Source organism: Ursus americanus, chromosome 2 (assembly GCF_024610735.1).
Source record: "Ursus americanus isolate L20-20 chromosome 2, mUrsAme1.1.p, whole genome shotgun sequence".
Lineage (NCBI taxonomy): Eukaryota > Metazoa > Chordata > Mammalia > Carnivora > Ursidae > Ursus > Ursus americanus.
Window position 1 is genome coordinate 95,506,085 of NC_142128.1, and position 27,502 is coordinate 95,533,586.

The 27,502-nt window shown below is 33.9% G+C and overlaps 1 protein-coding gene across 2 annotated transcripts in view; it reads left to right on the plus strand.

Moving 5' to 3' along the window:
* KIFAP3 (kinesin associated protein 3) overlaps positions 1–27,502 on the plus strand; it is a 150,670-nt gene that overhangs the window by 69,325 nt on the left and 53,843 nt on the right. For both annotated transcript variants that reach the window (XM_045797754.2, XM_045797745.2), the window contains exons 11-15: positions 12,636–12,736; positions 21,335–21,443; positions 22,709–22,821; positions 23,347–23,512; positions 24,123–24,248. In XM_045797754.2, coding sequence (XP_045653710.1) covers positions 12,636–12,736; positions 21,335–21,443; positions 22,709–22,821; positions 23,347–23,512; positions 24,123–24,248 — 615 coding nt within the window. The remainder of the gene's footprint in view (positions 1–12,635; positions 12,737–21,334; positions 21,444–22,708; positions 22,822–23,346; positions 23,513–24,122; positions 24,249–27,502) is intronic.

Consider the following 27,502-nt stretch of genomic DNA (forward strand, 5'->3'; position numbering starts at 1 on the left):
CTCCTCATCTTTTTTTATTGATTTTCCAGGACACAATACTCTTCTGGTTTTCCTCCTAAGTACCCAGTCCTTCTCGGTCTCCTGTTGCCATCTTTTCTTCCCAGTCTCTAAGCATCAGAATACCTCCCAGGGCTTAGTCCTTAGAATTTTTCTCTCTCTGTACTTACTCTCTTGGTGACTTCATTCATTCTGTTTAAATACTCTGCCTATCCTGATGACTTCAGAATATAAATAGAAAAAAAGATAATTTCAGCCTCTTCTCTGATTTCCTTCCTCCAGACATTACCACTTGGATGCCTTATTAGTGTCTGAGATTTGATATGTTCAAAATTAAGCTTCTGATATGCTTATGCTTCCACAATCTTTTCTATCTCCATAAATGGCAACTTTCTCTTTCTAATTAACTGACCCAAACTGGGGAAAGTTATCCTTGATTTCTGTTTTTCCCTCCTACCCTGCATCATTTGTCTGTGCAGTCAGCTGTCTTCAAAATATAGCTGCTATCACCCTGCTCCTAGCCACCATCTTCTCCTTCCTGGTTTAATACAGTGCCGTCCTAACTGGTCTTTGCGCTTCTACCCTTGTCCCACATTCTCTTCTTAACACAGCACACAGAGTGATTGCATTCAAATTTGAGTTAAATCGTGGCATTCCTGATAATGAGGAATGTTCCCTCTATCCCTGTAGTCTGAAGAGTTTTACTCAGGAATGGATAAAGCTGTTTCTAAAAAAAAGAAAAAAGAAAGAAAAAATCATGGCATTCCTCTGCTCAGAAATCTTTAATGACTTCCTATCTCAGAGGAAGATCCAAAGTCCTTATAATGGCCTATAAGCATTTATATGTTCTCTCCTAGCTCCTTCTGTAACTACATCTTCTAGTACTCTCTTTTTTGTTCTTTCTGCTGAAAGCACATTGGCCTCCTTGCTAATCCTTGACCCCAATAGTGACAGTCCTACCCCAGGACTTTTGCACTGCCTGTTCTTCTGCCTAGCATGTCCTTTCCTAGTTTTTTTACATAGTCCATTCCCTCATGAAAGGGCTTTGCTTTCAAGTTATCCTATTTAAAATTTCATCCTTCAGCTTCTGATGTTCTCTTTCTCCTTTTCCTTGTATTTTTCTCCAAAGCACTTAATCACCATATAATATATCTTTCATGTAATTAGCTTGCTTATTGTCTTCACCACATGCCATCACCACCATTCCCATCAGGCCCCAAAGACTATAATATGCTCCATGAAAATGTGGATTTGTATCACTCTTACTCATTCTTATATTCCCAGGGCCTACAACAATGCCTAGTACATTGTAGGTTCTCAATAAATACTTGGTAGGTGGTTGGATAGATTATGTATGAAAGAAATGAACATTTAAAGAGCTGAGCTTGAGTCTTCTTCCTTCCCCTCATTCCGTATTGGTTAAGAGACATTAGGCAAGTCAATAGATCTGAGCCTTTTGATTAGAAAATCCGTCTCACAGAATTGTTTTGCAAATCTGATAAGAGAATTGATATCCACTTCTGTCATAACTAGAAAACCTTCTACAAATGATAGTTTTGATAAGGAGGAAGAAAAAGAAAGGGAAGGTTTGAGGGGCTAATGATTGCTAAGTGAAAAAAACGAGGAGCACAGAAAAAGCCTTGTTACTTAATAGTTTTGACTATGCCTGCTTTTAGGGGTTTGTTTTAAACCTTGAAATAGCACTTTAATTTCGATTACATGACACAGATTTCTTTAATGAATTGTGTAATTCAAGGCAGGAGTCTTTTAATACAGTGATAACTCAAAGTGTGGTCCAGCGACCAGTGCACATTCATAGACTGTTTTTTACTGGTCTGTAACAAGTAAATCTAGAAATCAAGAATAAGTATTTAGACAGCTAATAGCAACTTACTCAAATAATATAATGTCTGCTGAATGTAATATTTTTTTGACTTCTATTTTGCATATATTTTCCTTAATTTTATTTTTATTATACTTTATAAAAGTATTAATCTTTGATACATGGGAGGAAAAATAAAAACTTGACCCTCCACCAGAGGTAATTTGAGAAGCACTATTCAAATAGATGAAAACACAGGTTTGATCTTAGATTAGCGTACTGTTCTTTTAAGGTATTCAAAAATCCATACATGCACCCCTATGTTTACAGCAGCATTATTTACAATAGCCATGATATGGAAGCATGCATACACACACACACACACACACACACACACACACACACACACACACACAATGGAGTATTATTCAGCCATAAAAAAGAATGAGCTCTTACCATTTGCAACAACATGAATAGAAGTAGTATAATCCTAAGCAAAATAATTCAGTTAGAGAAAGACAAATACCATATGATCAGTGACTTATATGTGAAATTTAAGAAACAAAACAAGCAAAAGGAAAAACACAAGAAAGAGACACATCAAGAAATAAACTCTTAACTATAGAGAAAAAACTGATGGTTACCAGAGGGGAGGGGGTATGAGATGGGTAAAATGGGTGATGGGGATTAAGGAGGGCACTTGTCATGATGAGCACAGGGTGATGTATGGAAGTTTTGAATCACTGTATTGTACACCTGTAACTAATACAACACTGTATGTTAACTAATTGGAATTAAAATAAAAACTTTTGAAAAACTCTGAAAAACAAAACAAAAAACCCACAAAATAAAAAAAACAAAACAAATGAAAAAACCAAATGCTGAATCCTAGGGATACTTGTTTAGTTCATTTATGAGCATAGATGAGAATGTTTCCTTAAAAAACTGAGAAATTACTTAGAGATGTTGCTAGCTTTTCAATATTTATAATAATAATAATAGCTAATGATCAAGCTCATACTCAATAAATATTCATGAAGCGCTTAACTTGTATTAGGCACTTTCACATGTAATTTATAAATCTATGTGCAAGTTAACTAAAAAAGTTAACTAGCCCAGACATCTTTCTTCAAGTTGCCCTTTAATCACCAGAGGCACCAGGTGACTGATACATGTATAGCACTGAATATAACTAGTATGAAAGATTGGTCCATAATTTAAATCTTGATTCAGATTCCTAGCTGTATAAATTTTGATTCTTCTGAATTTGAAAGCTGTGAAGCATTCTAATTTGCCTGGCTGGTTTGTGCTGCAACTAATTTTATTGGCTGTGGCAGGAAAATTAGGATTCTGGAGATTCAGTAGCACAGTGTCATGCCTATTTCACAATTCCAAATGAATCATTTCAAAAAGACCCAAATTTTAGTCAGAGCAATGTTAGACCATATTCTCTTCACTGGAAGATAAATGAGGGTTTTAAGGTGTTCTAAAGGGATATAAATGCTTCTACATTCTGTGAGAATCGTTTTGAGAGTAAAAATGGCACCTGATTCGTCTTGATCTAGATTACATTAGGTAATCTGGGTTTCAGGGCATTTTGCAAGGCTGTAGAAGGATTTTTATCAGCATGTAGCGAGTCAGACCAGGTCAAGAGTTAAGTGATAAATGTTTGGTTTCTTCCGGTTGAGACAAGTCTGATTTCCCTTCTTGTGGGAGATCACCAGAGCAGATACTGTTGGACTCTAAACTTTGATCACTTAAAAATTAAGGGTTATTTCCTTTGACCATTCTGTCATGTGTTCTTAAAAGAAAATTTAAAAAGCTCTGAACACCTTTGAAATTCCCCCATACTGTTATTTTATTTTTTGTTATAATTAATATGACTTAACTTTTATTTTATCAAAAGCATCCTAAAATTAAATAAAATTTATTTATTTTATGAAAAGAGTAAATGGCCTTTTTTTGGCTTGTTTATTAAAAACTTTGGAAATTGTCAAAATAATATGTTTTCTAATTAGGAGGTATTTTCCATTTTTTAAAAACTAGGTTGTCTTTATGATGGCTTAAGAAACTTAAAGTAGACTTTTTCAAAAAATTTCATTTGGCCTGTTTATTACAAAACTGTTATGGAATTTCACACATCTGTTTCAGTATGCAGCTCCTCGTAGACTACTGCACTGTTTCTCAATTTTAATAGGCCTCATTTATCCTATAAATAAACCTACATTTTCTTACCTGATCAAGTGAGCAAACAATAGGGGTCAGATGTGCAAACACTTTAACAAAAAGCACATGTTTAGCCGTCAGGGTGAGGTAGAGTCATATCAAGATTGCTTGAAGTTATTAATGGCAGTAAAATTTATGCTTCCTCCTGTTTTCCCAATTAAATCAAGAAGCCTTTTTTCTTAGGATTCTTCTATCACCAGCTGTTTCCAATACTCTGTGTGTGAATATTGCCTGGGGTGTCTCCATTTCTACATGGTAAAAGCTGACCAAAGCACATTAAGTCAATGGTGTGGACCTATAGGCTAGAAAGCAGTCATTGTTAAGGGCTTTACTTTGGTCCCTATCATTTGTACCATAAGGGTGCACATTTTGTAGGGTGCATTATAACTAAGTTGTTGTCGTATGCCCTGGATATAATAAAAGACTACTACAGACAAGGTAATAATTGAAACATGTTGAAAATATTTGAAAAATAAACTACATGGCTAAATGTACAGTTGTACATACTGAAAACGAGTGAAAATGCATCAAAACTGTTGGCTTTTAGAGTACATAGTGAATACCTCCTAATATGACTGAGCTATTGAGCTTAATGGTACATTTACAATTTCAGTTTCTTATAGTTTTTAAATTAAGTAATTAGACACAGAAGTCATCCATGAAACACTGTATCACAAAACTATTGTTACACTTGTTTTCATACTGATCATTGTAACCTATAAATTCTGTAATTTTCACCCTTCAGCTCATGATTAAAAACTCTTGGTTTTTATCTATTCATCTCAAATCTTTACTACACTTGACTGTGAACAAATCTGTTCTGAAACAGGAGACTATCCAGTATAGTTGCAGCCTTAAAAATTGATCTCTCCAAATTCAAGTTTAAGCTAAGGCTGTCCAATCCTACTGGGCATATATCTTATCTTCTCATGGGGGCTTTGTGACTTCAAAGGGAGTTTTCTACTTTGAATGAAGACATGGAGTGCAGAAGAGAATGAGAATCTGGCTAATAATGTGGCCCATAACTTGTGTTCTCACTCTGTTTTTACAAAGTGTTGGGCTGGGTCTACTGCAGAAGCGGAAATTTGGCTTTGAGTTCTGGTGTTCAAACTCATATTTCTGCTTGACTGAACTGTGAATGGAAAATCCCAAGTGTCTTACAAAATTAGTAACTAACTGGTGCTTTTACTAATCACTTCAGAGATGAAAAACCGAAGACATTTTAAAATTCAAAACCCATCAGCATGCGTTTGCCCTTTAATTGGCAGAAAATCGATCATGAGAGCAGTCTGGAGTTTTTTCTTCTTCAGCTGCTCCAGCTGAACTACAGCTGCAAATTTTTTAAAAAAGCGGAGGGGGGGGGGGACTCTTGAATGTACTTTATAAGTGCAATAATTCCCACAAAATCAGTTACTGGAGTTAATGACCAGTTTGTTAAGGCATTAACTGCCCTCAGCTGGGAATGACCAATTTTGGGGGACTGGCTGCACAACTGCTAAGATAATTCAGTAACACTTTCAAATAATGATCCAGCTAATTAACGGTGAATTCCTGTGGAAATCCTATCGAAGTACTTACGACCTCTGCATTTAATAGCCAGTGAGTTCATCATGATTCATGTTTATTACCATAAATACCAAAGGAATCATAATGACTAGGCCATTTTTTTCCACCCTGGCCTTATTACTTGAACAGATTTGACTAATCCACCTCTAGTCATTAAGGACCTAGTTCTCAAAATATTCAGTCTTTTCACTGCTCTGCTCAAAATTCACAGGGCCTTTGGTGCTATGCCAGCATACAGACTATTGGCAGCCTGTTTTTACTTGGGAATAATTGATGTCTATAAGTCTTAAAGGAGCCCTTTTGAAATGCCTGCCATTTGTAGGATGTAGAGGAATCATAGCTGGTTAGCTACAGTTTATGGTTCTTAGTCATGAATTCTTATGGGAAAATCATATCCCAAGGCCCCAAATTCATTTAGGATATACAAGATTTTTTTGAGATTTATTTTTAAGAACTCAGATATCCTTTCTTCCAACGAATGAAGAAGATGATTAGTTTATAATGAAGGATAAGCTCTTAATTTTACTTGGACCATTTAATCTCTCTTAATGGCTGTTTATTGCTATGTGATCTGCAAATTAGCCTTTAAGTAATAATAAATGTTGACTGCCAGAAAGCTGTTACTTTTTCTATGCAGCTGTGTTTGAAGAGATGAATTTAGTTTTTTTCCAGACATCTTCCCATTCCACGTAGGCACTTTTGTCCTAAAATACTTTGTCCTTTTGTTATAGCTCTCCGATATCTGCTAGATGCCATGAAGTTATAGGCTGTATTTTCATCAAGAAACTGATCATTTATATAATGATTAATGATTCAATGAATAAGATACCTATGATTTATACTATAATCTTCATTCATATATTGCAGTTCTTTAGAGGAGAAAGAAAATATGTGATTTGTAACAATAAGATGTGAGTTAGAATCATCAAGGTAATGTGGGTAACAAGATCATTTATAGAATATTTACATCTTTCTTCTGAATAAAATGGAAAATGTCAGTTTCTATCTTTTTAAATTCCCTAAATAAAAATGAAAAAGAAGAAAATCAATTTTATAGATACTTGTAAATCCAGTTGATTGGATTCTAGGGAACTTTTACCCAGACAAAATCTAGAAGACATATCAACAACTTGTGTTATATTGACCTCAGAGTACAATATTGTAGTCCCTTAGATCTGTCATCACCTCCCTTCATCCTTTCCTTAAGAAAAAAAGATATATATCTCTGGTGTAATGTCAGTCATATTCCAGGTTCTTTTGTTAAGTTGTGCTTAGCCCAAACAAGGGGAAAAACATGGACATGCTACTTAAAGATAAATAAGTAATGTTTCTGATTGTGAGGTTTGTCTTCAAGAGTGTTTTCAGACTTCTCTCTGCGTTCTTTCATCTTCTTCATAACTAATCACCTCTACAGTTTACTACTCTAGGAGTGAAATTAAGTTCCATCACAGATACAGAAACCTGGAAGAAGGAAGAGAGATTCACAGTGTGTTTGTGGTAGTGGTAGAGGGGGAACATGTACTAAATCTATGCTTTGGTTATTTTCTTTTCTCAAGTTCTATTTTTATTAAGGAATTTATAATAACCCTGTAAGAATGAGAGAATGATGAAGGGTTCTTAAAAGATATGGGTCACTGAGTGGAGCCTTGTAGTATGAGGTAACTCTCTTAAGCCCATACTTTGGGAATAGCAGAACTTTTTAGAAAATGACTGAGTAGAATAGAAGGACAAGTGGCTCAGCCACAGGCTCAGAATATACCTCTGAACCCTGTCTAGGTCATCTTAGAGAAATCTTGGCTGCTTCTCAAAACTGCTCTTCCTCTAACTACGATCTAATCTTGAGACCAGAAAAGCCTGTTTTAGGGGCACATGATAGTAGTGTTCTGTTGGTCAAATGAAAAAAACATTCTTATTCAAAGAATAAGAAATGATATTTGTTGAATAGGTTTATTACTGTGTCAGACAGTATTAATTGCTTTACCAGAATTCTCTTAACTGATCCTTATATAACAACCCTTTGAGTTAGGTGCAGTTGTTCTATCAATTTCATTGATGAAGAAACTGAAGCGTGTGCACGCACACACACAGAGGAAGAACCTGAAGCATAGAGTTTAAATAACAAAGGCTACATGGCAAGTGGAAGAGTCACAGATTGAACTCCAGCGTTCTTCCTGTCCAGAGCCTGAGCTCTTAACCACAGTGTTATACTACCTATTAACCACTCTACTCATCTTCTAAGAGCACCTTGTTTTTCTCATAAAACCAAACACTGCTTGACAGCAGTTCTTGTTCAATTTAGTGCAAGTGAGTTTCAGAACTTTTAAAGATCTAGTTCCCAAAACTGCGGGGGAGATAATGCAATTTGTCCCTGTCAGGAACTTCTTTCGTCTTTTAGAATCTACTGTATCTGGGCACAGGTCCTCCAGTAAATAACTGATTGTTGTTCTGCATTTCATCTTTTCTCTTCCGCTCTTCTGCCACGGTCCCCTCTTCCCCGAGACTCCCAGATCTAATAGAGTCCCTTCTAATTTTATCTCCTTCCTGTACTATGTCACTAAGGAATGATGATAGGAACTTACATTTCCTTGGCATTATTGATTTCAACCTCTCTGCTGCCTCGTGGAAGACTTGATAGAAGGTCCATGAACAGGCTTTGCAGTTCACACCTAGATTTGAATCCCAGAATCACAGTGGTGTTTCCTTTGAAGGAATATCTTGGCTTAATGAATATCATTGCCTCGTCTCCAAATTGAAGAGAATACCCACCTCTTCAGTTCCTAGAAGAGTAAATGAGAAAATGCATGCTTACATACAATCAGAACAATATCGCTGTCTGCTTAGCCCTTTCTCTTTCTTCTTTTCTCAAAGAACTATGGTTATAAAAAGATTGGCTGTCCAGTCTTTCAGGACAGCAGGTTTCCCTGCAGCTTCTCTTTCCTCAGCCCTTTAGTTTTCAGTACGCTTGGGGCATGATAATCATTTTAGGTAAAGATTATGGGGGAAACAAAAGATTATGGGAAACTGGGAAGATGTTCAGAGATTTTTTTTTTTAATAGAGGATCACAGAGAAGAATTAGGAAGGTGTGGAGAACTGCAAGGAGCTTCCATCTTTGGCCATGAGTATGAAGGGAAGAGAAAGAGAAAGCACCCAAGAGCAGACTCAGGACTGGCTGCAGAGTGAACCATTCTGCTTCTTGAAACTAGATATGTAGTTTTGCTGTATAAAAACAGGTGATATAAGTTATTGTTACGCTGAGATCTGTTTCTTTCACCTGTTTTTCAGAAATAACTATAATTTTAGAACTTTTCTCCAGACTTCCTATTCTATCGCATATCCTTTGAGTTATCCTTTGGAAGATAGATAGATAGATATACAGATCTTATATACATGCATATATATATATATATGGTGATAAATGTATTATCGTTATATAAATTATATTATCATTATATATACATTATCATTAGCTCTAAAGGATCTCCTTGTTACCTAGTGTGTGGAGTACAGATCTCTTAAAAGTGAGTCTTTATTTTCTCTCATCTTATGTGAATGATGCACAACCTTAGAATATTGCTTTTTAGAATCCTTTTCATTGACACCAGCAATAGATTCTCTTCAAGCATGGAATAGTGTCCTATTTCATTCCTAGTTCCACAATGAATTTTAATTTGTTTGGTGATTTACTTCAATGTTAAAGAATCTTTTTATTGGTTATTGATTTCTCTTTGTTTCTTTTACCATTTACTAAGTTACATGCATTGGAATCCTACTTTTCAGTGAACCCACTACATAGAGAAAATATCTTCAAATAATATTTTGTTAAAAAAATAATATTTTGTAAAAATTAAGTAGGATTAGAACATAACCCACAACTGAACAACATATAGAAGGAAACTAGAATAGCAGGTAAAGAGAGATTTGCCTTCAGAACATGAGGGTTTGCTGAAGGACCCTACTTAAAAAGATTTAAAAGTATCTCAATCCCTGGGAAAAAAGCTAATACTATGAAGTATAAATTGACCAAACTCAAAGGGATACCTTCCTCCTTAGAGAATACAGTTAGCATTTTTCACTTTTAACCTACATCTTATGAAAACTTGTACAAAGATTTATTTTCCTATGGCAGATTTGTTTTATACTAGAATAAGTATAAGTGAATGCCTTCAGCAGTGTAAAAATGTGCTTTATTAATATCTATCAATCTTTTCTATTTAGATTGCTTTGATCCCAAGAACAAACTGTTGGAGTTGGGAGCAAACAGTTGTCTCTACTTTTCTCTTTTTGGAGTAATTTCACAATTTTTGCATTACATCTTCCTCCAAATAAAATTCTTACCCCCCTCCCAATACTTAGTATATATATTTCCTACAGTTAACTTGTGTTTCTGACTTACTACTCTTCATCTTAAGATTCGGTATACTTTCTCCTGTATTATTATATCTTACCTTTTCATCTAAGCCTAGGGTCAATATCCTTAGAGCGTATATCCCTCATTCAGTGTCTGTCTTCTCCACAGATTGTGTATTTGAAGTTTTTCAAATATTAGAAAAGGCCTGAAATTTACCTAAAATGATTTGATGTGGACTCTTTATTCTGCAAATTTTCTATAAATTATAATACTTTAGAGAAAAAGACATTAAATATCAGATAAAATAAGTAATCCTGTTATTTCACATATAAAATATAGCTTCTACATGCATTGTATTCTAAGTGGTTGAGTTAGTGAATTCGCAGATTTTTAGTTAAATTAGAATGTTTACTATTATGTATTGATAATGAAGAACGGATTTTATTGTTTTTGTTTTATCCAAATGAGTCATTTTTATATTGATATTGAAAACCAAAGGAAATAGGCTTTAGCCAAACAATTTTAAAAGATGCAAAAGGCCAGATTTTTAAAAATTCTATTTCAAAAATGTTTTATTCTATCATATGTCAGTATAGATCAGTCTTTTATACCCAATAATAATATCTTGCCTAGAAGGTTATCTCACCTTATGATATAAAAAATAATTTGAGTGGCATCGTAACATAACCTGGTGAGATTTGAGAATCAGAGTTTAAATCCCTCCTCAACCACTTACAAGGCGGTGTAGCAAATATTTGTTTTCCTCTAAGCATGAGGTTCCTCATCTGAAACATAGGGATGATAATATATACTTGACAGATTGTTTGGAAGTTTCACTTTGTTCTTCTTTACCACGTGATGTATTTTTATCTAACATATAAGGTCCAGGAAAAGAAAGAGCTAGAGATAAAGGGTCAGTTTTTTGTTTTTGTTTTTGTTTTTTACTTACTTGTAAAGGACCTCTTAAAACTTCTTAAAATACTCTTCTCAAATCTGGACTTTTATAGAATTTAGTAATTTCTGTCTTTGAATAAATGTGCTTATTTCTTCTATTTTAGCCTCTGATTTTTTTATGTACCACTGCTCTTTTTTTCCCAGCTTTATTGATATCTAATTGACAAAACTTTATGTAACTTTAAGGTATAGGACATAATGATTTGATATATGTATATATAGCAAAATAATTACCATAATGTTAATTAACACATCCATCACCTTACACTGTTACTGTGTGTGTGTGTGTGTGTGTGTGTGTGTGTGTGTGTGTGTGTGTGTGTGTTGTGTGTGGTGAGAATGTTTAAGGTTTACTCTCTTAGTAACCTTCAAATATACAATACGGGATTGTTAACTACAGTCATTATGCTGTTTAAATACTAAAAATAGAATCAGTCAGCAGGTATTTATTGGGAAACTTCTGTGTGCTCTACTAAGCCTTTTGAGAATACCAAAGTTTATGTCCTCTAAGAATTTCTAACCATCTTAAAAGATATGCCTGATATATGAGAAAATTCAATCAGAATCTAAAACAGAATTTTAAAAAACACTTAAGTATTTTAGTAATTTTATGGTATGGTAGACACAAGGATAAAGATACTAAATTTATCCTCCATGTTAAAACATATTTAAAATCTTCATACACTATTAAATTCACTTACCTGCTTGATTTTTTTAAACTCCAGATATCTTCAAAGATTTCTCAGAATATTGTTTTTTGAATAAAACATTTTAGTTAAACTTTTCTAATGGATCATAAATAGGTCCTTAAAATATGACCTAAGTAGAAGGATTTCATGATATATGAGTCCCATTTTATTTTTCAGTCTATAATATATCATTTGCTTCTCTTTTCTCAGTTTCAAGGTGTATAAGGCTATGATCACCTGACCTCCAAAGTTCTGAGGCAGCCCTTAGACTGTGCTCAGTTTATAGCATTATTATTATTAATGTTTTATAGTCTCATGTGTTTTAATGTTACAAATACTGTTGTACTTCTTTTTAAATCATTTGGATTATTTTTCCAGTTTCCAATTCCTAGGAATTAAATACACTTTTTGGCTTACTATTTTGCATACAGTACATCACTGTCAACAACTGTATTAATCACATATTTTGATGGAATGGTAAAGGTAGGGAGGCCAGTGACCCAATCAATTTTATAGTATGCTATTGAAAATGATAAATTCTTTGGCTTGTGGTTAATTTTTTTTCACAAACGTACCTAGCAAAATACATATTATCTCTTGGATATTTCACAGACAGTATATTCCAAACTTTGGGATTGAAATAGGGAGCTCAAAATATTTTCTAAATTAGCAGTGTATAAGGATTTGATTCAGGAGTTTAGAAGTTTTAATTATTAATTTGAGTGTGTTATATCAAAAAATGAAGGGGGGTAAACAGAAGGGGGAATGAACCATGAGAGACTGTGGACTCTGGGAAACAAACTGAGGGCTTCAGAGGGGAGGGGTGGGGGATTGGGATAGGCTGGTGATGGGTATTAAGGAGAGCACATATTGCATGGTGCACTGGGTGTTATACGCAAATAATGAATCATGGAACATTGCATCAAAAACTGGGGATGTACTTTATGGTGACTAATATAACAAAATAAAAATTATATTTTAAAAATTCATTATATCCATGATTTAATCATATCCCTGATTTCTTATGCCCAGGTAATGAAAACTACAAACAAATAGCAATGTGTGTTCTTTACCACATAAGCATGGATGACCGCTTTAAATCAATGTTTGCATACACTGACTGTATACCACAGGTAAGTGGTCTAAGTTTTTTTTTTTATTTCTTTTTATTTTTTTATTATTATTATTTTTAAAGATTTTATTTATTTGACACAGACAGAGACAGCCAGCAAGAGAGGGAACACAAGCAGGGGGAGTGGGAGAGGAAGAAGCAGGCTCCCAGCGGAGGAGCCTGATGTGGGGCTCGATCCCAGAACGCCAGGATCATGCCCTGAGCCAAAGGCAGACGCTTAACGACTGAGCCACCCAGGCGCCCCTTAAGTTTTTTTTTTTTTTTAAAGCTTTAAAAAAAATAGGTATATGTTGGCTAATTGAACATAATAATAAAAAAATAGGTATTTTTCACTTTGTTCTCTTGATTTGCCAGATACATTTTTCCTTTAAAAATTCCCTCTTGAAAATAATTTTAATTTGTGATAGAAAATTGAAAAATACAGAGCAGTATAAAAATGAAAATAACTTTCTGTTATCCCAGACCCAGATATAACCATTTAATATTTTGGTACATTTCCTTCTGTGTAGTTAAAAAATAATATATTGAGATTATATGTTATATATAATTGTATATTACTTTATTTACTTAATAGATCATAATGTATTCTCCCATGTCACTGAGCAGTCTTCAAAAATTATTTCTAATAGTTGTATAATATTCTGTTGCATAAATGTATCATAATTTAAAAATTGTTAAATCGTGTAGTTTTTTCCAGTTCATCAAATAAAAATAGATGTAAGTAAACATATGTAAAAAAATGAAATAATGTGGAATAAATATCATACTATGTAAACATCTCTTATTTTTTCTTGAAATTCCTAAAAATAGAATTACTAAGTCACAAGGTATGAACACTTGTGTACTTGACATATTACCTTTTAAGAAGGCATGTTTGTATTTCCATCCAGCATTTCACTTTTTTCCTTTATTTCATTTTAGTTCCAGTATAGTTAATGTAAAGTGTTATATCAGATGTACGATTGTTATTCAACAATTCCATACATCACCCAGTGATTATCACCACAAGTGCACTCCTTAATCCGCATCACCTATTTCACCCATCCCCCCACCCACCTGCCCTCTGGTAACCATCAGTTCTCTATAATTAAGAGTCTGTTGATTGGCTTGTTTCTCTCTCCCTTTGCTCATTTGTTTTGTTTCCTAAATTCCATATATGAGTAAAATCATATGGTATTTGTCTTTCTCTGACTGAATTATTTCATCTAACATTATACTCTCAAGTTCTATCCATGTCATTGCAAATGGCAAGAATTCTTTCTTTTTGATAACTGAGTAATATTCCATCACACACACACCTACACACCATATCTTCTTTATCCATTCTTCTATTGATGGACACTTGGGCAGTTAGTACTAGCATTTCACTTTTAGCATACTGACTAATACCATTTCTCTAAAAATGGAGTGTCTCTGTTTCCTTTTATTTTCATTTCCATGAATAGTGATGAGGTTGAACATTTTTGTATGTTTATTATCCACATTATTTATAAATTATTTATTCATGTCCTTTACCAATTTTTCCATTGACACGTTAATATTTTTAGGATTGATAAATGAGATCTAAATATGAAATAACTATTTTAATTCTTTCTGATATTTCAAATATTTCCTAACTTTGCCCTTTCATTTTATTTATGCTCGATGATTTTAAATGCTTTGTGTTCTCTAATAGGCAAATGCTTTATCAAAATTCTTTTATCTTTATAGTACTGTTCTTAAGAAAGATTTTGCTGTGACTCACTTGCTCGATGTATTTCATATGTTAGGTCTCTTTGTCTTGAAGGAGTTTAGTGATTTTTTTTATATGGATTATATTGTAAGGGTAGAAATTGTATACATATTATACACATTTTAAACTCTTAGGGAATTTTCCTTCACAGAATCACTATTGTGCCATCAATCTTTATTAAACTGAGCTCCACTAATTTGAATATCTGATGAATGGAACCCTGGTTGGGCTGGTTTTTAATATTACATTATTTTTTATAAAATTTTTTTCTAGGGGTGCCTGGGTGACACAGCGGTTAAGCGTCTGCCTTCGGCTCAGGGCGTGATCCCAGTGTTATGGGATCGAGCCCCACATCAGGCTCCTCCGCTATGAGCCTGCTTCTTCCTCTCCCACTCCCCCTGCTTGTGTTCCCTCTCTCGCTGGCTGTCTCTGTCTCTGTCAAATAAATAAATAAAATCTTAAAAAAAAAATGTTTTTCTAAAATAGAAAAAGCAAAGTTGCAGGATATATAGTAAACAATAAAAATACCACTTTAAAAAACACTTTAGAAGAATATAAATAGTAAGTTATACTTACTATTTAAACTAACTAGGCAATTCCTCATTAGCCTGATGTAAATTATTAAGTGTATATTACTTGAAAGATAATTTATATGTAGTAAAAAATAGGCCATAATTTCTCTTTTTATTCTTATTGCCCATCTTTTTATTCATCCCAAATTAGTGAGATGGTTCTGAAATTGATTTTCTATTCCAGAATTTTATACCTTATCTACATGATATTAAAAAACTAATAAACTCTCAAGGGTAATTTCTTAGCCTTTTATATCAAAAGGAGGAACTAATTATGTTTATAGGAAATAGATATTCTTCAAAGAATATACAGCATATCTTACCTCACAAAGCAAGGCTTCTTATAGAGATAACACATGTCAGACTGTAGCCCATGCAAAGTGTAATCAAACTCTCTGTCAAACAAGTTTTCAATAAAAGAGTAGCCATGTCAAAGGGAGATTACAGGTGATTTACTACAGTCTCACTCCATATGTTCCAAGGGTTTCTGCTTTACAGTTTCAAAGGGTGTTCCTTTTCCAATCCCATTTAGTGTCAGAACTTCATTGACTACAGGATATGAATTGGAAAGCAGCCAAAAAAGAATAATATTCTTGTCTAGATTGACTGTTTTTATCCAGATTAGATTTTAAAGAAAATAACACTAAATAAAAAAAGAAATAAATGTAAAATAAAAAGGGACAGAAACTTATTTTGTTGAATCTTCAATTTGGAATTATCCTCTTTTAGAATGTATAATTTCAAACATAAAACTTTATTTTAAATAAAGAAGTAGAAAGAAGAGACTGTTTAGGTCATTTCTGCCACATCATTATTGCAGTTGAAAACTTTGTATGTAGAAAATTCTCCCATACCTTTTCAAGAACAATATTCATGCATGTTTACTTGACATAATTTTCTAACATCAAACATTTCTGCAATGGGAGTTTTTAGAACACTTATGAACTATATTTCATGAGCAAAATCTTCTAAAACTCATTTAGTAGTCAACATTCTTTATTATTTTTTTATAAAAATTCAACCCTTATAGGAATAGTGTGGTGATGTTACCAAATTACATCATAAACATCCTGAAGCTTTTTAGTATGAGGCCATATTTTAAGAAACCAAATGATACTCTTGAATACATTTGGTCCTGAAGTGCTACGTATCCTATAACTTGTACTTCATAGGGCTCAGTTTTGACATACTTAAGGAAAATTTGACATGGCTTGGTTGCCATCCAGTCCCAAATTCATTATAGAATAACAGAATCATGGAAAGGAAATCTGGGATTGAATTGCAATTTCCAAACTTCCTTCCCAAGTTAAAAAAGATACTCCTTTCAGAGGTAGTGTCTACTCAAATTAATGATTTTAAAACTAGTTTTTAAACTATTTATTGAGACACCTGGCTGGCTCAGTTAGTAGGGTGTGTGACTCTTGATTTCAGGGTTGTGAGTTCAAGACCCACATTGGGTGTGGAGATTACTTAAAAATGAAGTCTTGGGACTCCTGGGTGGATCAGTTGGTTAAGCATCCAACTCTTGGTTTCAGCTCAGGTCATGATCTCAGTTCTGAGATCAAGCCCCGCGTCAGGTTCCACACTCAGTGTTGAGTCTGCTTGAGGATTCTCTCTCTCTCCCTCTGCCCCTCCCCTGCTCGTGCTCTCTCTTTCTCTCTTGGTCTCTCTCTCTCTCTAAATGAATAAATCTTTAAAAAATAAAAATAAAAGATCTTTTATCCTTTTCTTAAAGATTTTATTTACTTGAGAGAGAGAGCACAAGCAGGGGGAAGAGGGAGAAACAGGTTCTCCGCTGAGCTGGGAGCTCAACGTGGGGCTCGATCCCAGGACCCTGGGACCATGACCTGAGCCAAAGGCAGATGCTCAACTGACTGAGCCACCCAGGTGCCCCAAAATAGAAGATCTTTAAAAAAATTTAAAAATTAACTATTTGTGACAGCAACTGATTAATCTACTTATTAAATAAAGGTGTATCTGAGGTTTGGATCTTAGAGTTAATGTAATACTTGGTTAACTTTGAAATTATGCACATTAATTACATATGCATAAAAAATAAAAAGTTTTGTTTAGTAAAGACTGTCAGGTATTGCAAATGATTTTCAAATGAAAAGCCTAAAATAACTTTGAAAGTAGGAAAGCAGTGGTTCAGTAGTCATCCATATTCATTTCAATGACAAAAAAAATGTGGAATATGGTCATATTCTTTAATTACATTACATATTTTTGTAAAGGGGCTTTATAAACCCTAAAATGCTATACAAAAGTAAGGTACTACTAGTAAAATATCAAATCATTCACATTATTTTGGATCCATTCATAGTCCAGTTTAAATACTGCCTTTCTTATATATGTTTTATAAGAGAGATCTGTAATTAAGAGTTTTTTTGTAAATTATTTAACACTCAAGAGTAAGTGATTGTATGTTCAATATGCCTTATAATCTCCCAATATTATATTGCTTTTCTTCTTTTGTACTTTAGTGCCTCTAATTATCCAGTATATTCTAATTTTTTCCCCTATTATGTTACCATTCTGCAAAATTTGGGGTCTAGGGCAAGGCTGACTTTATGTATGATCTTAATGGTCTCAGTGGGTGAATTGTTTCAGGTAAGCAAACTTGGGGATAACCAGGAGTTAATAGTTGTATTGTAATAATAGTTAAAAGTACACATTAACAGTTCATTGTTATTTAGACCTCTAAGATGCATGTTCTGTTTAAATAGGTGTAAATGCCATCCAGATGCGTATAAAAATATTTATTGGTATTAGAATGGGCAATCAAAGTACATGTTTAGGTAATGATGTCATGGTGTTATTTAATATTTTACCCAGAACAGTGTGTAAGAATCTGCATAGTGATCCACATGTTTTCCACCACAGTTGTCCTATTTGGCCCCTCTTTGATCTACATGCTTCTTTTTAGCTGAATGCTGGTAAACGTCCTTTCTGACAGCCCCCTTTGCTCCTGCCTGCCATTATCTGCTGAAGTTCAGAAACCAGAGCATCACTTCAAACAGCAGAGTTAGGGAGTAGCCAGTCAGAAGAGATTCCTGAGGCATGCAAAGTTCTGCCATAATCATTCAAAGATGTTTGGGTGGGGGGATGGGGGCAGTAGAGGTGTATGTGAATACAGAGAGCTGTGGGGGTTGGCCTCTGGTCACTGGTAAATAAGTGAAGTCAGGTGCCAGAGAGTCTAGACACAGTGATTTCAGTCTTGGGTCTTTGGTATCTGATACTCAATATGGGACTTGTCTGATTGAACACTATTGCCTCTTCATTGCACAGGCTGAAGCCCTTTTAGTGCTTTCCTGTTAAATTAGTAAAAGATGACAATGGACATAGTTAAAACAGGACAAATCTAGTTTTAATATTTCCTAGTTGTCAGCAATTACACTTACTTTTGAAGTGCCATGGGTAGCAATCAAATTAGAGACATAATGTTGCACATGGAGTTTGAACGAAACTATTATTTTCGTTATTCCCATGTGAATGCTTTAATTAAAATTGAAGTGTTTCTCTTTCCTATTATGAAAAACTAATTCTATATCATGATACATTTCATTCACATTTAGTCCTAATTTCTCTTGATTTGGAGGGGGGGTAGTTGGATAAGATTTCAAACTGCGTTATTTTTAAAAAATCTAGCTTCTGATTACTTCACCACAGAATTTAACATGAAAATTACCAAAAACAAAACAAAAAACATAACCCTTCAGCTTCTAACCAGATCACTTCTAACCCCATTTGTAAGGGCAATTTTCATACTACAAGGTTAATTTCAAGTAAATAGCAACAGATAAAATTTTGCCTTGCTGTAACAGATTTTTATTACTGCAAAGAAATTTCTTGCCTGTATGAAAGTTTGGAAAAATCTATAGTAAGCTTTTAATTAGAGAATGAAAAACATACTAATTACATTAATTAGGGGATTGTCACCTACATTTTTATTAATTTATAATTTACTTTTAATTGGTAGTTAATATATAGCTGGGTAGCAAAATCTGCTAAATGCATATCCAATGGATTAAGATTATTTTAGTTTTGCCATAGAATTTTTTTATTCTGTAATATTATTAGTGTTAATGATTCTTTATATAAAGATTCCATTAGTAGCAACATTTGTGGTTAAAGAGCTGTCCTCTGGAAAAAGGCACAATACATTGCCAGCTATTAACCTGCCATAGTGTTTTGTGGTTTTCAGCATAGAGTATATATATAAAAGTATAGTTTTGTTAGGATTATACCTACCGAGGTATAATTTTTTGGAGCAATTGTAAGTGGATCTGTGTTTTTATTTTATTTTATTTTATTTTATTTTATTTTATTTTATTTTATTTTAAGATTTGTTTATTAGAGAGAGAGAGTTGGGGGGGTGCAAGGGGAGAAGGAGAGAAAGTCAAGCAGACTCTGTGGCTGAGCACAGAGCTCAATATCACAACCCTGAGACCAGGGCCTGAGCTGAGACCAAGAGTCAGACGCATATTGGACTGTGCCACCCGGGGCGCTCTGGATCTGTGTTTTTAATTTTGGTTTCCAGTTGTTCATTGCTAGCACATAGAAATACAATTGATTTTTGTGTGTTGACCATATATCCTTTTTGAAAATTAAAAGCTATCTGAAACTAATGTAGAGAATAATTAAAACAAGATTTAACAGAATAGGGTCTAACCAGTCAACAAATAGTTATTATTCACTTACTGTAATAAGACACTGTGCTGGATTCACAAAGGCATGAAAAGGTATTGCTCTGAGACAAGACATAAGAAATCCCTAGGTAATAAATTGTAGGATTGACTTCCCTATGTCTTAGCAATTTGACTTAGAGGAAAATATCTTTACATAATATACACTAAGTTAAACTGCTGATTTACCAATAATAGAAGACTAGCTTCTCAAACCTATAGCATAAAGTTTGTTCATTTCTCCTTTAATATAGCAACTGTCTCTCATCGTGACAAATCTAGATTACTGATAGATAGGTAGCCTACTTTTTCCTACATTTCTACTTTTCTGATTGCTGCTTTTCAGACCCACCTTCTCTTTCTCTTATCATTAATAGAGTTCTTTTCTCATTTTCTACCCATGCCCAAATGATTGGATCCAGTTTACAGCTTCAGTCATCAACCATATATGATAATTCCTAAATCTCCAGTGCAAACATTTCTTCTAAACTCAGGGTTGCATTTATAACTTCTACTGAATATGTGCACCAGACTATCACATAGACAGCTTATTAAACTCAGCATAAAACCAATATTACTATCTTCCCTTTAAAGTTCTACTCTAGGGTGTCTGGGTGGCTCAGTTGGTTAAGTGACTGCCTTCAGCTCAGGTCATGATCCTAGAGTCCTCGGACCCCGAGTCGGGCTCCCTACTCAGCAGGGAGTCTGCTTCTCCCTCTGACCCTCCCCCTCTCATGCTCTCTCTTTCATTCTCTCTCTCAAATAAATAAAATATTTAAAAAAATAAAATAAAGTTCTACTCTAGTTTTTCTTGTTTGGTAAATGTTAGCACCACCATCCATGTTGTTGCTCAGTGCCCAAATCTGGGAGTCATTTTGACCCTTCCTCTCCCCTAACCCCAACATCTAGTCAGTTATTAAATCCCATTTTGATTCTCATTCCTAAATATATCTCTAATCCAGCCTTTTATCTCGACCCCCACGGCCCCACCTAGCGCAAGTAGTCATCATTTTGCCTGGACTTTTCTTCTAGTCTCCTATCTGGTTTTCCCACCTTTTCTTATTCTGTATCAGTCTATTTTCCACACTGGCCAGATCATTTTGAAATACAAATCTTTTCCTGACATTTTACTTATTTAGAAGCCTTTAAGGGCTTCCCATTATCCTTATAATGAAGCCCCACATCTTTAACATGTACTTCAAGACCCTGAATGATCTGGCTTTTACCATATCTCTGAAGACTGTTTCACTCACTGCAACCGTGCTTGCCTTCTTTTGTTCTTCCTTGCTTTGTAACCTGTGCACAAGCTATTTTCTTTGCTCAGAATGCCCTACTTCTATACAATATTTTTAATTCTTTAAATGCGAAGGCTGTATCTAATATTCCTCTTGTATTCTCCAAGTACTTGGTAGTTTATATTTAATACCAAACATCTTGTAGTTCATTAACCGTCCATTCAGTTAGTCAGTAGTGACAGCCTACCACTTCATGAGTTGAAATATAATTGTATTATATTATTCCCAACATATGATCTAAGATAACACATTGTAATAAAATACTTCTAATGTTTTTGTTTTTTTGAATAAAATATTCCCTGTGCTTTTTGCTAGTTAATGAAGATGCTGTTTGAATGTTCAGATGAACGAATTGACTTGGAACTCATTTCTTTCTGCATTAATCTTGCTGCTAACAAAAGGAATGTACAGCTTATCTGTGAAGGTTAGTGCCTTTGAGCTTCGTAGATAACATCTGTCAGATGGCAACTGGCAAATGATGGAAAAGAAATAATTAGGAATTAAGAATTATACTAGCTCTGTAAATACTATTTTTAAATAGTTTTAAAAATTATAACTCTAATCTTTGAAGGTTAAATAGATTCAGAATAAATACTCTTATATCCTGAGTAGAAACACCCTTTGGTAACATTTTGTAAACCAGGATTTAGTTATCCTTAATTGAAATGTGAATTTTAAAAACATTTCTAGATGAAACAGAACTTTTTATTTGGAAAACAGTCTGTTACCGTGTAAGATAGGTCAGTAGAAAAATATATATTAGGTATTTGTTTCTGTAATAACTTCGTAAAATAGCTTGTCATTCATTATGATATTCCAGTATCCTCAGTAGTTTTTTCTTATTTGAAAAGTATACGTGTTTGTTTTAAAGGGGAAAAAAAGGACAAATGAGTTAAAAATTAAAATCTCTACTCTCGCTATACAGAGATAATGATAGGTAAAATATTGGTGCAATGCTTCTGTATATTTTTTAACTAAAATGGGGTTTTTCTATCTGTATATGGTGACTTTTCCTAAGGTAGTAATATCTTGAATCTTATTCCATGTGATTAAATACTTTTATAAAACATAATTGCTAATAGCTGCAAAATAATCCATTAAAGGATTTTCTAGAATTTAATCAGATATTTTGGCTATTTAGTTTGTTGCCACTTCTATTCTGTAACAAAGCACGCTGCAGTAATTTTCCCTTCTCTGAAACTTTTCAAATTTTCATTTTTACATTTTTAGGATAAATTCCTAGAAATACAACTTTTCTGGGTCGAAAAGTATTTACATTTTTAAAATTCGTAGTTCCTGTTCCATACACAAAAGAGCACCATATTATGTAATGCCATTTATGTGAAATTCTAGAACAGGTAAACTTAATCTATGTTTAAAAAGAAGAAAGAGAAGGAAAACAGGAGGAGGAAGAAGAGGAAAAGGAGAAGAGAAGCGATTACATTTGGGGAAGAGAATTGACTGAGAAGGGGCACTTTCTGGAGTGAATGGAAATATTCTATATCTTGATAAGGGTATGAATTATCCAGGGGCATAAATTTATCAAAATTAATTTATTGTACACTTAAGATTCATGCATTTTAACCATGTGTAAATTGGGGGGGGGGTTTTGAGAATTATAAACAACAAAAAATCATTAAACTTAAATGAACCTTAATTCTATTGGAGGAGTTTTCTGGTTTTTTGTAGGAAATGGGCTGAAGATGCTCATGAAGAGGGCTCTGAAGTTCAAGGATCCGTTGCTGATGAAAATGATTAGGAACATTTCCCAGCATGATGGACCAACTAAAAATTTATTTATTGTAAGTATAGTTTCTCTCTGTCTATTAAAATAGCCTGAGAATTAAAGTTTTAAAGTGCTACATTTAGAAATAAAACTCTAATTGAACTCTTATCAAATATGAACTCATGACCTAAGTTGCTTCTTTTGTTACCAACTTCCTTGTAAGTTTAGCTTCTTGAAATCCCAATCTAAGTTTTAAAGTTGTTTTCATTTTATGATCCCTACCTCTAACCCTTCCATCCTCACTCCAATTTTCTTGCCTTTTAAACCAGTGGCTTCTGGGGCACCTGGCTGGCTCAGTTGGAAGAGCATGCAGCTCTTGATCTCAGGGTTGTGAGTTTGAACCCCATGTTGGGTGTAGAGATTACTTAAAAATAAATAAATAAATTTTAAACCAATGGCTCCTGTAGCAGTTTGGCTTAAGATTATTAAAACAAGAATCATGTTTGATACTCCTTTTTTTCTTCCAGTGGTTTGCATTATCAGATCAGTTCTTCTGCAGAAATCATATTTTAAATTTGTATTAAAATTCTATTTTATTTAGGATTATGTTGGGGACCTTGCAGCCCAGATCTCTAATGACGAGGAAGAGGAGTTTGTGATTGAATGTTTGGGAACTCTTGCAAATTTGACCATTCCAGACTTAGACTGGGAATTGGTTCTTAAGGAATACAAGTTAGTTCCATACCTCAAGGATAAATTAAAACCAGGTCTGTGCTAAGTATTTCCCTTTTGCATAATCATTATTTCTTTCTGTTGTGGGTAAGGCTGCTCAGCAGTATTTTGTGACCAGTATTATATTAGGTAACACATTTTCTTCCTACACCTTGAGTTTCAGCTCTAGTTTTAGTTTCTTCTTCCCAAAAAGGTGGTCACTATGTCTCCTCTTATATAGATGTTTTCTTTTTCCTAACAATATATTTTCTTGATATTAGTTTCCCTTCCCTATCCTGCTTATTTTTTTAATCCTGTCTTTTTAAAATTACCAAATACCATATCTCTCTATATATGCATACACGTGCACACAGAAAGTTCTTTGAGCCATTCAAATGAATCTTCTGTTTTCTGTGTTTACATTGTCATTCATTTATATTTTCAAAAATGTATCTTTACTTCTCTACTGCCCTACCCCACCACTATGAATTGTCTTCATTGAGCTTAGAAATGTGGGGAAAAGGACAAATTTATAAGCATGTTAAGTAAGGATTTATAAGCACTGATTTAATAGCTTACAGTATCTCTTCTGGGCATTGAAATTTTGGTAATATAAATGGATCAGGACATTTCATTGAAAACTTTCTGTGGTTTTGACATGACTAGGTGCTGCAGAAGATGACCTTGTTTTAGAAGTGGTAATAATGATTGGAACTGTGTCTATGGATGACTCTTGCGCTGCACTGCTAGCCAAATCTGGGATAATCCCTGCACTCATTGAATTGCTAAATGGTAAATTATAATTTATTTTATTTTTATGTTAATATATAAACAGGATATTAGTTTACACTTTTAAATATAAAAGATCTTCAATCATAAAATACTAATATTCTATCTTTTCTTCTTTCTGTTGAGCTTTGTGTTGATTGAATCAGATTTCCTATCTTGTGCAAACCCTTTTTTTAATATCTTGATTTCTAATCAGAAAGGTTAATTTGGAAGCTCATCTAAGCATCCTATTCCCTCCTAAGTCCAGTATTGTCCTCTAAACTTTATGTAATGAAGAAAATGTTCTCTGTTTGTGCTTTCCAACGCATGTGGCTGTTGAGTACTTGAAATGTGGCTATTGGGACTGAGAATCTGGATTTTGTATTTAATTTTAATTTAATTAGCCACAGTGGCTATGGTTACAGTATTGGACAATGAGGCCTGGATAGAGTTTTTCCCTAACCTTTGTATTGTTTTTTAGGGGCCAGGATTCATTGTTTACCACATAGCATACAAAATCTATCTGAATCTAATGTTATTCTATTACCGTCAAGTTCTCCAGAACCTTTTGTTAGTGTACTAAGGCTGCCATAACAAAACACCATAGACTGGGTGGCCTAAACAAAAGAAAATATTTTCTCATAATTCTGGAGGCTGGGAAGTTCAAGATCAAAGTGCCAGCCAGTTTGGTTCCTCATAAGGCCTTTCTTCCTGGCTTCCAGAAGCCCACCTTCTTGATGTGTCATCACATCCCCACAGGGCAGAGAGCACAAGCGAGAGAGTACAAGCACATGCACAACACTCTGTATCTCTTCTTTTAGGGATACTAATCCTGTGGGGTCAGGACTCCACCTTTATGACCTCATTTGACATTAATTACTTCCTTATAGACCTGTCTCCAAATTAGAGTCACATTTGGGGTTAGGTCTTTAACATAGAAATTTTGCAAGGTATGGGAAACCTAAAAAGACACTCTAATCTCAATCTTTCCTGTACAAGTATAATATATGTGCAATTTGTATTATTTTCAATAGACTATTTTGAAGTATAACATACATAAAAATACAAAATATAGCTCAATGTTTTTTCAAAGTGAGCACACCCATGTTACTTACATTCACATAAGGAAATAAAACATCACCATCACCCTAAAAGTCCCTACTGTGCCACCTCCCAGTCCTTATCACCCTCTCCAAATTGGTTTCTATCCTTCCTTTTATTGCATATAGATTACTTCTGCCAGGCTTTGAACTTTATATAAATAGAATCCAGGGGATTTTGCCTTACATTAGAATGGGAGGTTCATCTGTGTTGTGTACAGAAGTGTGTTTCTTCTCATTGCTGTATACTATGCTGTATTCTACTATTGGTAGACAACGGGGTTTTTTTGATGGGAGAAATGCTATTATAAATAATGTTCCTGTGAACATTCTTAGACCTTTAATTTGGTGCATATATGTATTCATTCCTATTAGACATAGGCCTAGGAGTAGAATTGTTGGGTCATAATAGTCCGCCTATGTTTGGCTTTAGTAAATAATGCCAATATGTTTTTCAAGGTAGTTGTGCCAATTTTCAGTCCCACCAGCAATGTGCAAAAGTTCCAGTTCTTCTACATCACCCCCATATCTGGACATTATTGGTCCCTTAAATGTAGCCTTCAGAGTGGCGGTTTTAATTTGCATTTCCCTGATGACTAATAATTAAGTACCTGTTTGTATTTATTGGCCAGTTAGTTATGGCTAATAAAGTTAAGTACCTATTTAAGTCTTTTGAATTTTTAAAAATTTGATTTGTAAGTTTCTTAACATAATGCATTTTAATAGGTCATCTAGAGATAATACCTTCATATTTGAAGTGTTCCTACATTTACTTTGGTCCACCCTTCTCATAGCCAGGAGTTTTCAGATTAGAAATAATTAAAAGAGAGGTAGTTGGGAGGTGTAAGTGAAAACAATGTATTTGGCAGAGTGAGAATGAGGATTTCATGATGAGCTGGAGAAAGTTGAAACAACTGACTTGTCTTCTTGAATTGCTGTTCCACATTGATTATGATTGAGAGAGCCGAGATACATATAAAGCAAGCTGACAGAGTCAGCTCACCATGTTTTACTATGTTTTAATGTTCTCTGCTGTAAGCTTATCATAAGCAGAGGCTATATAACTCTCTTTTTAAGAACTACATGGATTTCTGGGAATATAGTCAATAATACTGTGATAACATAAGGTGGCAGGTGGTGACTACACTTATCATGGTGAGCATTGAGTGATACATGGAACTGTCGAATCACTGCTGTACACCTGAAATGAATATAACATATGTCATCTATACTTCAATAACAAAATAAAATAAAGAAATATATGGGTTTTCATGATTAAAAGCCTTGGGATTAAGTGAGGGAACACTGTATACCAAGAGAGTAATTAATGGAATTTTAGCCCAAGTAGTCTGGGAGAGTGGTACATTGGCAAGTAAGTGAGGGAAATCCTTCGGACTTTAAGGGGCCTACAATTTCTTCTACACAACTAGTTAGATGCTCTGTTGACCTGTAAATCTGTGTCTAACAGATATCATTGAACTGTTGCAAGAGTTGACAAAAAACTGTTAATAAATCAAATTTCAAACCAGCACCTAAAAATTAGATTTCTATGAGTTTGCTTTTGCCATTACATATTAATCAGTGGACATCAACTATTCTGTTAAACTATTCTTTATATGATATTAAACATTAATTACCCTTGTGATTATATAACATTTTTACTATTATAATCAATTTGATTAAAACTGAAATAACTCATTATTTCATGACAATACGTAAAATTGAATTTTGCTAACATTATTCAAGAATAATACCTCTTTTTAGTTTTTCTACCAAAAACTGAGAATTCAGAAGGTGTGATTTTTTTTAAGAACTGTTTTTCTCATGTAAAGTCAATATTATACAGACAAAAAATATAGAACCAGATTTATTTCACAAATTAGAATTGTTTTAAAATTCTTATGATGGGCCAAACCAAAAAACAAGTGTTAGTACGTGTTACCAAGTCACACTGGGGACGTAGAAGTTAATTTAATAATATCTTTATACCTCTGGGCAAAATATAGCGAGAATTACAGAGAAGCACTGATACCGTGTTCTTAAACCAGTCTTGGCCTTCCGTTCTTTCTAAGTACAACCTGATCTTTTGAGACAATCTCAAGTAGTCTGGTTTAAACTCAGAGCTGATATAATTTCTCTTTTTCAAAATCTTATTTTTTATCTTTGTATTTCAAAGTA